Genomic DNA, 18,032 nt, shown 5'->3' with positions numbered 1-18,032 from the left:
TTGGTTAAGGAATGACTTGTCCCTGCTTCCCTCCTGCCCTTCTGTTCTGCTCTTCCTTCTTTCCAGCTTCCTTTCAGTCCTCTTCATCAGAGGTGACCTTTGAAGAAGTGATCTGCCTGCTGTGTGGGATGGATCCCCTATTATAAAGTAGAAAGAACTCAGAGTTTGCCTTCAGAAGCCCTGATGGGTCACTGGGAGTCCTTACATATTGTCAGTTTGCTTTGATTCAGGCCAGGGAGAAGTCCCTGCCAAGTGCCCTCTGGTAGAAATTCAGGCAAAAGAGGTTATTCAAGTCCCAAACACAGAATGCAGCAGAGTCTTGGGACCCATGGCTCAGCAACTCTTCTTATTCCAGATAATATTTATGTTGAGATATAATATATCTACTACAGTGAATGACTCAAACACTTCAATCTTCTGTTGACCTTTCACATTTGTCCATGTTCTGAGCCACTGCCCAGATCTGCACTTTAGACAGGCCCAGCCTACAGCCAAGGCAAATCCAGGCCCACTCCTCTGACTTAGCCAGGGAGACCTTTGCCTTGTTCTTAAACTTCTGTTGCTAGCATCATATTAGGTGATCTTGGGTCTGATCTCTTTCGTTCAGCATTATATCTGTGAAATTCAGCAGGGTTCTTTTGGGGGTGGGGATTGATACTGGGGATTGAATCCAGGGGTGCTATACCACTGCTATATCCCCAGCCCTTTTATTTTGAGACGGGGTCTTGCTAAGTTGCTGAGGGTCTTGCTAGTTTGCCAAGGCTGGCCTCAAACTTGTGATTCTCCTACTTTAGCCTCTGGAATCTGGGATTACAGGCATGCACCACCATGCCTGGCTTTATTTTTAATGGACATTGGGGTTAGTTCCAGTTGTTGCTGCACAAAGGCAGCACCAAGAATGACTGTGGTTGTGTCTTCTGCTGGAAGACATGCACTTAATTATCTGGGCTGTGCATGTTGGGGCAGGGGTCGGGTAGGGGGATAGGTCAGGGATACGTGGCCTTTGGCATGTTTACAGTGTACATATTTCCCAAGTGGTGCCAGTGTACGTTCCATGGCAGTGTGGGGGAATTCCACTTGCTTGATATATGTGCCAGCATTGTCAAGGCACCTTCCTTTATAGGAAGCACACTTGTTGATTTTGAATACACGCTCAAATTTGAGACCTCCTGGGTGCTAGTAACAATAGAATTAGAAAGGATGGTTTAGGAGAGAGAGAAAACCTGTAAAGGAAGGGGTGGTAGGATTTGGTGTGTATGAGTATGCACATGTGTGGGTGTGCATGCATGCACAAGCTTGCAAGAGGGAGGGATACACAGGAATGCACCCCTACAGGGAAGGAGGCCTGCTTCTTTACTGATTCTGAGAGGTGGTACAACGTGATATGTAGGAGTAGTACTCACCCTTCTAAGAAGTAGTGCCCAGTGAGGTGCAGCAGCCAAGCCTGGAAGAGCAGTCCTCTGAAGGAGCAAGGGGGTGGACTTTCCTGGACCCTGTGTTGAAGCCCATCTGTCCATCTGGAGCAGGCAGAGCAGAGGCCGCTGGAGGAAGGCTACAGCACGCAGAGCAGTTGTGGAGTGAGAGGATGGGCTCAGTGCAGCCTGGAAGAAACTGCTTAGCAGTCACAGCAGCCTTGGCCATGTCTCTCCCTCCTATTTTGGTCAGTACATTCAGGACTTTGGGTGTAGTACTGTATTCCTTTCCAGATAACATTGTAAAGGATTGAAAAACAGGAAGGTATTTTTCCATAATCTCTCCACCCAGACATGGCCATTACTGGCATATTGATATATTTCCTTCAGTCCTGTGTGTACTTATAACTTTATACAAGTGTATAGATACATATACATATGTACTTTTTAAGTGAAACTAGGCTGTCCAGTCCAGTTTTGACTGCTCGTGTTCTTTCCCTGAGTGGGCTTTGGCTGATACCTACGTGTTCACAAGAGATGTGGACCATTCACAGCATCTCATGGACTTGAGATAAGCATTTGACTTACTACTTTTTGGGGGGCGGGAAATGAATGTTTAGAGAAAAATTTCCAGTAGTAGAGATAATAGAAAAATGGTTTCCCAAGTTCTTTGAGAGGTAGTAACATATGGCTAGTATTGTTCCACCCTCCCCGCCCTATCCCTTCCTGTACTGTTTTAAATTGCATCTTAGATACCTTATGATTTCAGCTGTATGTGCTTAAGTGCAGATCCCTAAAAGATAGGGTTCCTGCCCCAAACTACAAAACTGTGCAAGATAAGCATTTTTATACATATTGGGTTGCAGAGCATGTCTCTGCCATATGGTTGCCTGATGGCAAGTGAGGTGTGCTGGAACTGGGGCAGTACCAGTCTAGCACCAGGACAGGGATCACAAGGCCCCTCCTGCTCTCTTGGTTCCTTTGAGGTAAAACCAATCCATAGGATTAAATATCAGAAGTCTTCTGAACCAATTCAGATAAGAACGTGCCATTCAAAAGGCAGCAGTCTCTTCTTTAGGCTAGTTCTTTCACTGATCTCATTCATCCAGAGTACTTGGGAGAAGTAGGAGAGCTCAACTGAACCACTGAGAGGAGTGTGAAGGGGAAGTATTATACAGTCTGATATTGGTATGATTAGAAAATTTCCCTCTGTAAGACCAGAATACCCATTTTTACATGTAGAAGGATATTTAAATTATGAAATACATATATTTTTATCTTGTGAAAAGCATTTGTGTTTCCTCCCACCTTCCACCCCAGTTTTAAGGATTGAATCCAGAGATAGGACTTGCTACGTTATGGAAGTTGGCCTTGAACTTGCAATCCTGTGTTAGCTTCCTGAGCTGATGTGATTATAGGCTTGTGCCACCATGCCCAGCAATGCTTGTGTTTCTTTAAAAAGTCAAAGAATTGAATTGCAGATGTTTGCTAACAAAGGAAAGGAAGAAATTGTGGTCTGTTATATATAGTCTGGCTACCATATACCCATCTGCCTGTGAGGTCCAGAGGTTGTCTTTGCTTTGGTTACAGTTGGTGACCAAACAATGGGTGTTTCATCATTTTCTGCCTCTCAGGTAAAACCAGCTGGACCTTGGGATGGTAAATTGGCTGTAGGTTCAGCAGAAGGCTAAGGGTAATGCAGGATGCTGCTCTGTAGCTCTCTGAATACCTTGTGAAGATCAGAAGACTGGATGAGAACCAATCCTGTGCTAATAAAGAACAGGGAAGGGACTTTTCTATCTGGGGCGTGGTGAAGCATTAGAGCTGCAGCCAGAAGGCATCTATCAAGTGTGTGGGTGGTGCATTGACCTTGATCCCTACCAGCTCCTACTCTCTGTGCAACCACTTGGATTGCTGATGGAAAAGAAGCTTTGTATTCCTTATTTCTTCAATGTTGGCTGAAACAGGAAGGTTTAGACAAGTGAATCACACCATCACACCTTTTTTTTTTTTTTTTTTTTTTGGGTACTGGAGAGTGAACACAGGGGTGCTTTACTACATGGCCAGCCCTGAAATAGGGTCTCTCTCTAAGTTGTTTAGGGCCTCCCTAAGCTGTTGAGGCTGGCTTTGTATTTGCAATCCTCCTGCCTCAGCCTTCCAAGCCTCTGGGATTACAAACATGAGCCATCATGCCCTTTTTTAATAATAGCGATCATTCATTGACTATTTCTCTGTAGCACATTTTTTTCCTCTTAAGAACAAAAAGGTGTTTTAGTTCACATTTGCTCTGGTCAGATTCTGAAATTTGGGGACTCCAGCTTGAACCCCAAGGGGTCCCTATCTCTGTGACACATTTTTATGAACATTTTATCATTTAGTTTTTAATTACTATAGATTTTATCAAAGTAGTATGTGCACATAAGTTGCAAAAGTCAAGAAATAAAAGACTTTCTAAGACACTCCAATGGTTCCCTACTCATTGAGTCCTCCCCAGAGACAGTGACCACCTTTGACTCTTGCTATTTCTTCTGGCATATGCCCTTGATTCTCAGTAATATGCGTATGCTGCTACTTGACTCATCACTTTTATGAGTTTTATGAATTATTTGTCAGTTTGCACTATATTCCCCATACGCTGCCATTATCTCTGCTTCTCCTCCCTCATCCTCCCACTATTTTACTTTCTGGGTAAATCAGTAATGAATGTTCACATTTTATGCCTACACAAATGATACAGCTGAGCATAGTGGCATTTTGCAGTTGATTGTTCCCCACCTACCCCAGGGGAAAATGTCTTTAAAAAACTGCCCAGTTGTAGCAGGGCATGGTGGTACACTCCTGTAATCCCAGTGTCTTTGGGGCTGAGACAGGAAGATTGCAAATTCAAGCCAGCCTGGGTAATTTGTACCCTGTCTCAAAATAAAATGTAAATGACTGGGAGTGTAGCATGCTGGTAGAGTGGTTGTCTTGCCTGTGTGAGACCCTGAGTTCAAGCTTCAGTAGCATACACACACACAAAGCTAATCTGTGAATTTCATGTTAGCATGCATCAATGAGGATTCTATAAACTCTGAGAAAATAGGAACCATAATGAATTCAATTCCTAGTTACTGTAAAAAATAATAATAATAAGCCTGCCCAGTTTTCTGTGTGCCTGTTGTAATTCTTCCCATATCTTTCACTTGCTTCTCAGCACAGTTATCCTCAGGCTTCATATGACTAAGCTCTATGTATGTTACAGCTCTTTCCCAAGACCTCCTTTCTGGAACCATTCAGGTAGTGGCCACAGGCATGGTGAGGACAGTCCTCAGTGGGCTTAAATCTTTCCGGTTGCACAGCTCCAGCCTTTTGTCCTCCTGTGTTGTATTCCTTGTTTCTTATATTCTGTGTCTCATTCTTTGTGGTTCCCTCTCTCATTCTACTACCTTCCTGGAAAAATACTCATGGGAGTTAACTTTCTGGAGACAATGCCAGTTTGGGTGCACTTCAGCTTCTCAGTGGGGCTTTCTTCCTGGAGGATTTAATTTCCTTCTTTCTTTTCTTCCCATTTTGGAGGTGGGACCTCTGTGTTTTCCAGGCTGGCATCAAATTCTTAGGCTCAAGTGATCCTCCTGCCTCAGCCTCCCAAGTAGCTGCAGTTATAGGCATGTACCACTGCACCTAGTATACTGAGAATTTAGAAGTATGTTCCAGTGTTGTGCTTGCTGAGTTCTTTACTAAGGGTCTGTGGTTCTGAGCCTCAGGGTGATCTACCATGTTCCCCAAACTTAAGTCTTACCCTTCGGGGGAAATTCTTCTGACTCATTTTAGGAGAATTAATTCTTTCCACTTTGTAGGCTCTCTGATGTGTGAATGTTGCCTCTTTGGGCTATCTTCTCCTTTTAGTCTCTGAACTCTGCTCTCTAGCTTATTTCCTCCAAATTATCTCTAACCTTTTGCTTTTATTTCTTTTTTCTTTTTTATAATCTGACTTTTCCCCTTTCATAGGATTCTTCCCTTTTCATTGGATGCAGTGTAGTCTTATCTCTGTTTCTACATGTTATTCTTTCTGCTGAGTTTCTGTTACCTCTGAGTTACTCTTTTCTTATGGTGTTTTATCTGCATGTTAGGGCATCTGAGAGCTCCTGGTTGACATTGTACTCTTAAGTGGTGTACTCCAAGGCTGAAGCTAAATGGTCTCTCAGAGCAGGTGAGGGTTGTCAACTGGGAGTTTTGCTGGAGGTTCATCTGGGCCCAGGTTATCTGAATCCTTCCTCCAGGGCATGGTCTTCCAGACACAGGGAAGGGCTGGTTGGAAGGCAGATGTGTGAAGTTAGTGTGGATCAGGTCACTCAGTCCAGCCCTCTCAGTATCCTGTCTGTGCCTTCTCAACCGGGTAGATTGATTCCCCTCCCCAGTTTATGCTTTTCCAGAGAGTAAATCTCCAGTGGTCTCCTGATGGTTTGGTTACACACAGTGTTAAGTGGGAAGGGACTGCAGGAATAGCAGATAAGGAGACTGCGCTGCCAGAGCCACCGCCTCAAATGCCAGGGCTGAACTTGAGTAGCTGAAAGCACTGAATATCAGGGTCACCCTTCCCTTATCTATAGATCAGTGGTATAAAGGTGGTAGACATTTTTTTTACTATGGCAAAATCTTTTTTTTCTTTATGGGGCTACTTCTGGTGACATGCCTAGGAAAACCTTCATCATTCTAATATTATATAACTTTCTCTGTTGTCTTGTACATTATGATTTGGGGTTTTAAATACACAGGGTGAAGGGTCCCTGGTGCAAGCACCAGGATTCTGTTTCATGTGGGCGAACAGACTCTGCATACACAAGTGGCAATTTACCAGCTGGCTACTTCAGTGGGGTGAGGTGGAACTGGCAGAATTTCCTCCCGCGCTACCAGAGGTCATTGACTCATGAGTATTGTAGTTATTAGAATTAGAAGAAACCCACAGAGGTTTCCTTGGGCAGAACATAACATCTGTCACACAAATGGATGGAAGAAAGACTCCTATTTCCCTAAGGTCAGGCAGATAAGTCTGTGATCCAGGAAGGACAGAATCTTCCTGTGTTATATACTTGCAGGAGACCAGAGTAGACATTCTTGGAAATTCATGCTTCCATTCAATAGTGGGAAAGAAGGTTGACCAGGGAAGGGGACCCAGCAGTGCCAGGGATAGTAGTGAAGAAAGTAGGGTCAAAGAGGCCTCATTGAGAGGTGAGAGGGCCCTTGATTGGGAACTGTGGCCCTGGGAACAGAGTATGGAAGGAAAGGTCCTGGAGTAGGAGCAAGGGGAACCAGCTATCATTGTACCTGTGGGAACGCCCTTCCCTCCAGAGCTATGGTGCTGGCATTTGATTTTATGGCCAGGTGAGTCAGAGTACTAGTGGGGTAGCAGCCGTGCCCAAGGGAGCCACATCCAAGTGGTTGCTAGTTCCTCACCTCCTGAAAAGGAATAACACCAACATCACTGTGCAGTGGCTGTATTTTGGAATGTTGTCTTACTATACCATATAACAGGTTATTCTTTGACTTCTTTAACATAAACTTAGTGCTTCCTGTGTGTCCAGGTACCTTAGAAATTAATTACTGTCATCCTCAGAGTAGTTTTGTAGGGAGGGCACAGTAGCACTGTGACTTGGGTTTGGGGGCAGACTGGGACAGCCAGACTGTGCCTGCTCACCATAGGCCTCACTGACTTTAGCACACTTCGAGTTTAATGTCCATGTGTATTTTCCCAAGCCATTCAATTTGACTTGGTTTTTTGTTTGTTTGTTTGTTTGTTTTTGTTTTCTTTATCATACACTGATTTAATTTTTTATTTTTATTTATTTTTTTTGTGGTGCTGGGGATTGAACCCAGGGCTTTGTGCTTGAAAGGCAAGCACTCTACTAACTGAACTATATCTTCAGCCCTTATCATACACTAGTTTAGATGACAAGAACTGAGTCAGAGTTCTCATTGATAAATTGAGTTTTCAAATTTAGACACATGGAGGAGATAAGGAACAAAAGGCCCATGCTGGACAGAAGTCGTGCCAGTTGGACCTCACACTCTATTCTCTATGTACACCATTCTCCTGTCTACAACCCTCAGACATCTCTAAAAATGCCATCTTTGGATGTATGGTGCCTCAATACCCAGAGCGGGCCACTGGCCAGACTAGAATTGGAGTCCATGCCCTTCCTCCTCTGTGTACTTCCTACCAGGCCCAGCTACCCTCTGCCTCCACTCACTCCAGCACATGCCATTCCCCAGTTACACTGACCTTTACCACTTTGATGTGCTCATTTGGGGTTTGATTCCCACAGTGCTTGCCATGCTGTCTCTTAGGTCCGTATATCATATCCCATGAAAGTGTATGGCCTGTTATCTTATCCAACACTGATGACTGTCTTTGCTTACAGAGGTGAATGCCCTTGTTTCTGCCCTTGGGGTGTTGATAGTATAATGGGACCAACAGACTGGAACCAGTGATTCCTACAGGACTTTTCACAGATGACTACAGGGTTTCTGTGAGGCAGACAAGCAGGGGTGTCAGGTGGAAGCAATGTAGGAGGTCCCAACAGGGCTGTGAGATGTTCAAGCAGTGTGCATAGCATCAGGGTCGCTGTTCCCAGGGCCCTGGGGAGAGCTGATAAGAAGCAAAGTAGGAGATCCTCAAGGCAGACTGGGACATAATGTGGCTCCTTTCCACTTTTATTGCTAGTTGTGTGTCTTGGGTGGAGTAGGTCAAGGTTGTTAGGGTGGAAATTAGACACAGAGACTCATTGGGAGGGATTGCCACATTTGTGATTTGAACTTTAAGATATTGAGGAAGTGCAGGGGATTCTCAGGTGTCTGTGGCATGGGCTCTTGGTGCAGAGAGATGAGGATATCAAGAGATTTTCTTGGTGTGAAGCTGCTAGCCACTCAGACAGGGTCAGGCAGTGCCTTTAAGACCCACTATGTTCTGGGGCAGGCCTGGACAGTAAGGACATCCTCAGACTCCCTAGTAGGTGGAGTTTCAGGCCTATAATAATGGGTCAGTTCACTGGAGGCTCCAGTCAAAATCTTGACCAGGGAAAGAAGCGTAGCCATTGCAACCAAGAGGAAGCTAGTCCTTGGCTCAAGGTTGAACTTGTGCAGCATGGGTTACAGAAAGGGCCATATGCTCTTGAACTGGTTGTCTATCCATGTGTCCATCTTAGAGGGCTGGCAGGTTGCAGTTAGGGAATGACTCCAGACCCCCGTGTGACTTGGTTCTAACACCATCCTTGCAACCTCCAGTTCTTTGGTGGCCACTTAATAGGTTTCTAATATTCTATGAACTCAGTCAATTTTGGACAGTGATGTGTAAGACAGCTGTTTAGGGTCTAGCCTTGTGAACTGACATCATTTTTCTCCTTGACCTCTCCTGGGCTGCATGCCCTTATCTGGCACTGATCTCTAGCCTTTATTGTAAGAAGCTTGCTGTGGTACTCTGTTCTGTTTGGGGCTTTCTCCTTTAAGATAATTTCTCTCTCTCTCTCTCTCTCTCTCTCTCTCTCTCTCTCTCTCTCTTTTCCTTTTTAATTTTGAGACAGGGTTTCACTCAGTTACTTAGGGTCTTGCTAAGTCCCCGAGACTGGCCTTGAACTTGCAATCCTCCTGCCTCAGCCTCCTGAGTTGCTGTGCTTATATATGTGTACCACCGTGCCTGGTGAGAGTTTATCTTCATTTACTTTTGTCCCATGCTCTAGTGACAGCTGTGGAAAGTTTTCTTTTCAGCATAAACAGAAGTAGTCATTTGGGTCCAGGTGGTCAGAAGGAATTGGTGGTGGCAAAGTCTAGTTTGGTGAGTGGAAGGGAATCTGGACAGTAACTAGTGCTATTCCCAAAGTAACCGTGTCCTGACCTTGGTTACCTTGGTCAGGTAAATGTCTCTAGTTGGCACTTGAAGTGCTAGATTGAGGAAGGGGAGATCCTAGTGTGAATTGTGGAGCTATTTGCAATCAGTACCCAAGGAACAGGGGCCTCCGACCAAATGCCAAGACAGCCAGGGTTCAAGGGTTGGCCTCTGTTGGAGGCAGAGTGAGATATTAACAGGCAGAACTCTCTGCTTTCTGCTTTGCCTGTCTTCTATTTTATGATCTTTAGATTAGAAACAAGAGCTAAAACATTTTTTAAAATAAAATTTGCAGGGGCTGGGATTGTGGATCAGTGGTAGAGTGCTCACCTGGCACATGTGAGGCACTGGATTCGATCCTCAGCACCACAGAAAAATAAATAAAAATTGTAGCAGGTGGAGTTAAATTTTTTTTTTTTTAATATAACTTGCAGGACTGAAAACAGTGCTCAGAGAATTTTGGTTTATTCTTTAGCCATCAAACATGAAGAAGCTCTTTGAGCAGACACTGGAAAAGACATGGGAATGACAGGGCACTGGGCTTCCCAGGCACCTGGCCAATGGAGTGCCTTGCTCCTTAGCTCTCTAGATCTCTTGTTCTAGCTTGTCAGGATAGGCTTATTTCTGGCCTCCAGCCAAGTCAGTGCTCCTCCAGTTCTGAGTCACTAATAGTTGGTGCCCATATTGTTCATGTCATCTCTGACATTATCCTGGCAGGACAGGGCATCCTCCAGTGTGACTTCTGGCATTTGGTATACTTTGCCCACAGCTCATCAAGCTTGTTTCTTTGGCCCAATCTTAGTCATCCCACTATCTCAAAGCTTTTGCAGTAAGCCACCTTCTGGGTCTTGTCTCTGGCCATGCACCAGGTGTCTTTGCTTTGTGGAAATCCACTATGTTATCTGGAACCAACCAGTTTGCTGACTCTGACTAAAGTGACTGGTGGCAGGTTGGAAGGAATGCTCTTAGGAGCCTGGCTTAGCCTTCAGTGATTGGTACTCTCTAGCATAGAGCCCATCTCTATGATCATGTTTCCCCTCAGGCTCCTCTGCACTCCTTTCCTCCTGTGTTCACACCTTGTGACTTGTCTACACTGCCACCGGCCGTGGCCTTCTGCTCCCTCTTAGGCAGCCTCCAGGCTGTCCTACTGGGCTGAAAATGTTTGCTGTTTCTGCTGTACTTCTGTTAGATCCCCTATTGGTCCATACCTCTGTGGCCCTCATCACCTTCTAGTTCCCTGATTTACCTCCCAGCCCCTCTTGACACTGCTGTTGGAAAGAGGAAAGAGGAACAGGTAGGGCTTAGGGTCACAGGTGAGTGACAGAGGTGTGCTCTGTCACTTCTATTGAAAATGCTCATTAATTTTTATTTTTTTTTAATGGTGCTGGTGATCGAACTCATGACCTTGTGCTTGCAATGCAAGCATTTTACCAACTGAGCTATCTCCCTAACCCTCATTTACTTCTTAAAACCTATCAGGTGACATCTCCATTTCCAGTGTGAAGTGCCTGTGCCACACTGGCTTCAACTGTGTCCATCAGGTCCTCATCAGCTCCCTTGCCTGTGCCATGCTTTTGCTGTGCTTGCCGGTGAATCTGATCCTGCATTGCATGTGGTCTGGCTCTCATGTTACTCTTCTATATCATTCCTCTTCGCTTCTCTTGTGACCCTGTGGACCTTTCCATTTTTGCTTCTACTCCACTCCTGGATGCCTTGCAAGCCGGAACCTGTTGCTTCCAGGTGAGAAGGCAGCAACAGGTTTCTGCGCAGGAGGAGAGGTAGGAACTCCAACCATGCTTGTTGGATGAAGAATCTAGTAGTACAATGGGTCAACATTGTTTTGTTGTTATTTACATGAAAACAGGTTTGTTTCTGCTATACTTGTAGCATTAAACCTTCTTTCTGTGATTTCTTTAGAGATCAGAGGTGTGATGCTGCAGCCTCACATGCACATTCTCTAGTACCCTATTTGTGTTTGGAGTGGTGAGGTGCTTTCAAGCACCAGCTAGACTGGCCTTATTTATTTATTCCACTCAAGTGAGGCCACAGATCCCTGACAAGTTTTGTTTGTTTATTAGCAAGCCCAGTGCTGGGAAGACAGTCAGGGAGAAGACCTACACTCTAGGGTAGAAGGCAGACTGTGAGCAGACCAGAGCAGTATGTTCCTTGAGAGATGGATGCCCAGCCCAAGCCTGCTCTTATTGTCTTCTTCCTTTTTAGCAGTGCATACCTGTTCTTTGTGTGTGTGTATGTGTGGAGGAGGGTAGTGTATGCTTGTGCTGTCATTCAAGGGGAACTGAGTTTAGCTCATGTGCATGACTCTTTATACCCTGGAGCAGCAGTGTGATATAAAACCTTTAATAAGATTTCCTCTCTTGTTATACCTCTGTTAGTAAATGTGTTTTAAATGTGTTTTTCACATTTGCGTGATCTGTCTCCTCCTGTCCCCAGCTATAAGTTGTTGAATTTGGGACTGGTCTCTGATTATGTTAGAAGAACATGAATTGTTCCACAGAGGGACCCTTTCCTTGGGAGGGACTGAGAAATAACTTCTTACAGAGGAAGATTCTGAAACCGAGTTCCACTGTGCTCAGTGAAAGATTTGGGTAGGGACTCAGGACACTCAGAGGGCAGGAAGTATAGACTGGTAAGCCACCCAGTGGTCTAATGCATGCTTGATTTTGTGTTGGTGGTGAGCAGTCTCTAAGGGACAGGTCCCCTTGCCCCTTGTGCCAGCAGCTTACTTTTGCTTCATGGTGACCACCTTTCCTATTCTTTTTCATGGCCCTGTCGTTTTACTTCCTTGTTCAGCTTTCTGTCATTGCTGTGTTGAGCATTCCTTCCTTCATCCTCGCTGAGGTAGGAACAGTATCTGGTCCTCCCAGGGGCAGCTGCCCTAGGGAGCCTGATGGCTAAGACTTGCTATTGTGTGTAAACGTCTCTTCTTTTGTGTTTCAGCGAGGATGCCATGAGGAAAGCTGGTGTGGCCCACAGTAAATCTAGCAAGGATATGGAGAGCCATGTATTCCTGAAGGCCAAGACCCGGGTAAGTCTTTGTTGGGTGGAGCCCCTTGTTAGAGAGGTTCAGAGAGGGTGCAGGTTCTGAGAACCCTCTGCCAAGGTCGTAGGGAGTGGGTTATTTGGTTGCTCACTGAGTGATCACAAACGTGGTTGACTTTGTGTGTAGCATTCTCCTATGTCAGTGGAATTAGGAGGATACTGGGTGGCAGACTTTGTCCTCACTGCTGATACCTTTCATCTGTGCCCAGCCCCTATGAATCATGCAAGTAACTCACTGAAACCCTGTGTTCCCATGAAATGGGAAATGTTAGGAGTAAGCACTGGCTCTTTGCTGAGTTTAAGCTCAGCAGGGGTCCTCCCTGAAACCCATAGGCTCTGATGCATGGATGTAGAAGTGCACCTATTCTCTTTTGTGAAGTGAGGCAGGTAGTACTAGTTAAAATTTGAGCCCTGGAACATCTCAGGTGGAGTGGGTAGAAGGATTTCTAAGGTGTGGACTCTTGTCTTTGGTTTCATATGACTGTTTTTCTTCCTCCATGGACTCTTCCCAGAGCAGAGCCCTTTTAGCAGAAATGAAGCAAAATGGAAGAAATGAAATGAAAAAACAGTGGTGTGTGTTTATGAGCACAATTGCATGCATATTGAGGTGGGGCAGGGTGGCTTCTGTTGTGTGGATATGTGTGATAAGCATTTTGTTTTTCTTTTAAGAGAATTATTGAGATTGAATTCATATACAGTTCACCATTTTAAGGTGTATAGTTGTCTAGAATATTCAGAATTGTGTGAACTATCACTATAATCTAATTTTAGAATATTTTCCTGAAGAAATTTGGCACCTATCGGCAGTCACACCTTATTTTTCCCCAGTCATTAGCAACCACTTATCTACTTTCTGTTGCTATGAATTTGCCCATTCTGAACTTTCCATATAAATGTAGTCATACAGGACTGGCATGTAGTTAATTGTTAAAGCACTTGCCTAGCATGCTTGGGGCCCTAGGTTTGATCCCTAGCACTGTTTAAAAAAAAAAAGTAATGTGATTTATGGGAATTTTCGTGTTTGTGTGTATGACTGAACCATGTAACAAATACATGATTCCTTTTTATTACTGAATAACATTCTGTCTGTGGATGGGTAGATCATATATATATGTGTGTGTGTGTGTGTGTATGTGTATGCATATATATGGATATATATATCCATTTATCAGTTTATGGACATTTGGCTTTTTTACACTTTTGGCTATTATGAATAATGCTGCTGTAAATATTCATGTAAGATATTTTTGAAGTGTGCGTTTGGTACTGGGGATAGAACTCAGGGCCTTGAGTATATTAGGCAAGTGTATTCCTACTGAGCTACATCCCTAGCCCAGTGTACAAGTTTTTGTGTAGACTTTGAGTACATACCTAGGGATGGAGTTGCTGGTTCATATGGTAACTCCATGTATAACTTTTTGAGGAACTATCAGACTGTTTTCCAAAGCAGCTATACCATTTGAACCCATCAGAATCTTATGAGGTTCCATTTTTGCCCCAGTTCTTATCATTGTCCTTTTTATTATAGTCATCATAACGAATGTGAAGTGGTATCCACTGAGCTTTTGATTTGCATTTGCCTGGTGACTAATGATGTTCAACATCTTTTCATATGCTTGTTGGCCATTTTATATTTTCTTTGGGAAGATTGTCTAGTCATATCCTTTGCCTATTTGGGGTGTGAGGGAGAAGGTGCTAGGAATTGAACCCAGGGGAGCTTGACCACTGAACTAATCCCACCTTTTTTGGGGGGGCGGTGCCAGGCAGGGGGACAGGGTCTTACTAAGTTGCTGAGGTTGGCCTTGAATTTGCAATCCTCTTGCCTTAGTCTCCTGAGTTGCTGGGATTACAGGCATGACCCTTGTCCTGTTTTTTAATTGGGTTGTTGGTCTTTTCATTTTCTTTTAATAATTCTTTCAGTAGGATTTTTTTTGGGGGGTGGGTACCAGGGATTGAACTCAGGGGCACTTGACCACATCCCCAGCCCTATTTTGTATTTTATTTAGAGACAGAGTCTTACTGAGTTGCTTAGTGCCTCGATTTTGCTGAGACAGACTTTGAACTTCTGATCCTCCTGCCTCAGCCTCCCAAGTGACTGAGATTACAGGCATGCACCACCATGCCTGGCTTTTTAGCAGGATTTTAATAGTTCTTTATGTATCAGTGTACAGATCCCTAATTGAATATATAATTTGCAAATATTTTGGGAATGGGGTATTTTTACTGATTTTGTTTGTATTTTCTTATAATCGAACTTTGAGGCTTATTGAACTGACTATCTCAGCTTTAAATACATAAACACTGTTGGTTAAGTATTGTTTACTCTATTCATAACAAACAAGCCCCAAACCTAACTAGCATAAAGCAGTGAGTTATTTCTCCTGATTCTGTGAGTCAGAAGTAGGGACAATTGGAATTGCACAGCTGGACTGTTCTGCTGGTCTCACTTCTGACTTTTCATGTGGTTGCTTAGTGAGGGCAGCTGGGATAATCTGGAAGGTCCATAAAGGCTTCACTCAGGTGACTGCAATGTCAGTTTTCCCAGTATGGCCTCCACTCTGGTATCTCTAGTGGCAGAGCTCAGACTTTATTATAGCACTGTGGCTGGCTTTCAAAAAGAAGAAATGGGAGCTGTCAGCCCTCAGAGGTTCTAGAATATTATTTTATTTGGATCAGGAAGTCTTTGTGTGTGTGTGTGTGATGGGGATTTAACATAGGGGCACTCTACCATTGAGTTATATCCCTAGCCCTTTTATTTTTTATTTTGAAACAGTCTCAATAAGTTGCCAGGGTTGGCCTCAGACTTAAACAATTCTGTTTCAGCCTCCCTAATTTCTGAGATTATAGGTGTGCATCTGGACACAGGAAGTGTTAAAGCCGGTATAGATTCAGGGTTGGAAAAATCACCTTTACCTTTTGGCATGAACAGTGGCCAGTGATCATTGCCCAGGTATCATGGAGACTACCTCAGAGACCCTGCCAGCAGCTGAGGAATAAGCCTTCCATCCCAAGGGATGTGCCTACAGGCACAATAGCCCCTCCCCATCCCAGTTCACTATGCCTTAGTCTTTCATTTACTGCATATTAAATTACTTATGCTGCACCCTAATGATTTCAGTCTGTTTACTTTGTTTAAGCTGGCTCTCAATCCCTAATTCCTAAAGGAGGACCTGGCTAATTGGAAGAGAAATATTTTTGAGAACACTGTTGGAAAATTCCTATGTCATTTTTACAGAGACATTGTTGTCTGTGTTTGTCTTTTTACTTACTGATCAAGCTCCACATGAAGGCAAACAAAAGTTGAGAACCTTCCAACAAGGTTGGTCTGTGGGTGGACTCCTCAGGTCAAAATTGCAACTCAAGCACACTTTTACCTCCCCCTGATGCCTGAGACCCTGTTAGAGCAGCTATGAAAAAATTTTAAGAAGTGGGACCCTGGAGCAGGGTTAAGATAGGGAAGAATGAGATCTCTATGGACCCCAAGAGGAGCTGGGAGGTAGTGAGTCATGGAGGAGGCGGATGATTTTCCATTGGAATTCTGATGTGTTTGCAGGTCCAAAGATGCCTCTCTGAAGGGAACTGGAGAACTAATAAGCACTTCGAGCTCTTTAGTGTATACTCTAGGGCAGAGAAAACCTTGAGTGCTTTTCTTTAGAAGAATTCACCAATTTTCCAGGAGTGGACACATCCTGACATTGGCTGGCTCCAGGTTTCATGGCCAGATCTCATCTGCACACTCTAATGTGATGTCCCCTTGCAAGGTCATGTTCTGAGTGCTTCATGTATTGACTCTCTTTGAGTCCCACTTAGACCTATAAAGTGGGTACAGTATTATTTTTCCCTGTCAACATACAAGGAAAATACAGGCACACACATGCTAATTTCCCTGCTCAGAATACCACATGACTGGTTAGAGGAGAGCTAGGATGTAATCCTAGGGGTCTGATGTCAGAGTGGACACGATGTCTCTCACTGATTCTCACCTGCCAGAGCAAAAGACATTCAGACACTCACTTTAATTCCTGAAGACTTTAATGCTCATGGATGGGAATCCTCTGTCTGAGGGAGGCAGAGGGAAACAAATAGAGCCATGCCTGGGTGGTGGGCCATAGTGATAATAGCAACTCCACATATTCCAGGCAGCCTTCAGAGAGTTCGGCAGTCAGGTGTGTTGGCACCTCTGTCATTACCTACAGAGGCTTACTAAAGATGTGGAAAGATGCTTACTAAAACTGGATGTATTTCTGGTTGTTTGCTTACTTATCTTTTTTTTTTTCTTTAAATTTTTTTTAGTTGTCACTGGAGCTTTTATTTATTTATTTATTTATATGCGGTGCTGAGAATCAAACCCAGCGCTTCATGCATAGTAGGCAAGCACTCTACCATTGAACCACAACTCCAGTCCTGCTTACTTAATCTTTTAAAAATTAACCTTAAAGAGTTGTTCCTTGATATCTGTGGGAGATTGGTTCCAGGGTTCCCTGAGGATACCAGAATTCACAGATACTTAAGCCCCTTGTATAAAATACTTGCATAAAAACTGCACACATTTCCCTTATCCTTTAAACCATCTCTAGATTACTATAATACCTAATCTAATGCAAATACTGTGCTGTATTGGCTAGGGAATAATGATAAAAGTCTATGCATGTTCAGTACAGAACAATATTTTTTAAATTTTTAAAATATGTTTTAGTTGTATGTATACATAATATCTTCATTTATTTAATTTTATGTGGTGCTGAGGATCAAACCAGTGCCTCACACATGTGAGGCAAGCTCTCTACCACTGAGCTATAGCCCCAGCCCTGATTTTTTACTTTTAAATTTTTATTTATTTATTTTTAACAAAGAAAGCCTTGGTGGAAGGTTTTGTTGTTTGTTTGTTTGTTTTAATTGCCAATGAACCTTTATTTTATTTATTTATATGCAGTGCTGAGAATCTAACCCAGTGCGTCACACATGCTAGGCAAGCACTCTACCACTAAGCTACAATCCCAGCCCCACAATTTATTTTTATACATTTTGGTTTTTTTTGTACTGGGAATTGAACCCAGTGATGCTTTTACCTTGAGCTACATCCTCAGTCTTTTTTTTTTTTTTTTTAAGGCAGAATCTTTTTTAATTTTTACAGACTGCATTTTGATTCATTGTACACAAATGGGGTACAACTTTTCATTTCTATGGTTGTATACAATGTAGATTCACACCATTCATGTAATCATAAATATACATAGGGTAATACTGTCTGTTTCATTCTACTATCTTTCCGTTCCCCCACCCCTTCCGACCCCATTTTCCTCTACACCATCCAAAGTTCCTTCATTCTTCTCTTCCCCCTGCCACCCCAACTCATTCTGTATTGTCATCCACTTATCAGAGAAAACATTCGGCCTTTGGTTTGGGTGTGGCCTGTTTCACTTAGCATGATATTTTCCACCTTCATCCATTTACCAGCAAATGCCGTAATTTTATTCTTTTTTATGGCCAAGTAATATTCCATTGTGTATATATACCACAGTATCTTTATCCATTCATCAATTGAAGGGCATCTAGGTTGGTTCCACAATCTAGCTATTGTGAATTGAGCTGCTATGAACATTGATGCGGCTGCATCATTGTAGTATGCTGATTTTAAGTCCTTTGTGTATAAACTGAGGAGTGGGATAACTGGGTCAAATGGTGAGTCCATTCCAGGTTTT

At 43.5% G+C, this 18,032-nt stretch overlaps 1 protein-coding gene across 7 annotated transcripts in view; it reads left to right on the top strand.

Annotated features, from left to right (window-relative positions):
* Window positions 1–18,032, top strand: part of Med15 (mediator complex subunit 15) — a 67,016-nt gene that overhangs the window by 9,316 nt on the left and 39,668 nt on the right. For all 7 annotated transcript variants that reach the window (XM_047560405.1, XM_047560402.1, XM_047560406.1 and 4 more), the window contains exon 2: window positions 12,229–12,316. In XM_047560405.1, the coding sequence (XP_047416361.1) occupies window positions 12,229–12,316 (88 nt within the window). The remainder of the gene's footprint in view (window positions 1–12,228; window positions 12,317–18,032) is intronic.

This window comes from Sciurus carolinensis, chromosome 8, assembly GCF_902686445.1.
Source record: "Sciurus carolinensis chromosome 8, mSciCar1.2, whole genome shotgun sequence".
NCBI lineage: Eukaryota > Metazoa > Chordata > Mammalia > Rodentia > Sciuridae > Sciurus > Sciurus carolinensis.
The sequence above is the reverse complement of the archived record's forward strand: the minus strand, read 5'-3'. Positions and strand labels throughout refer to the sequence as shown.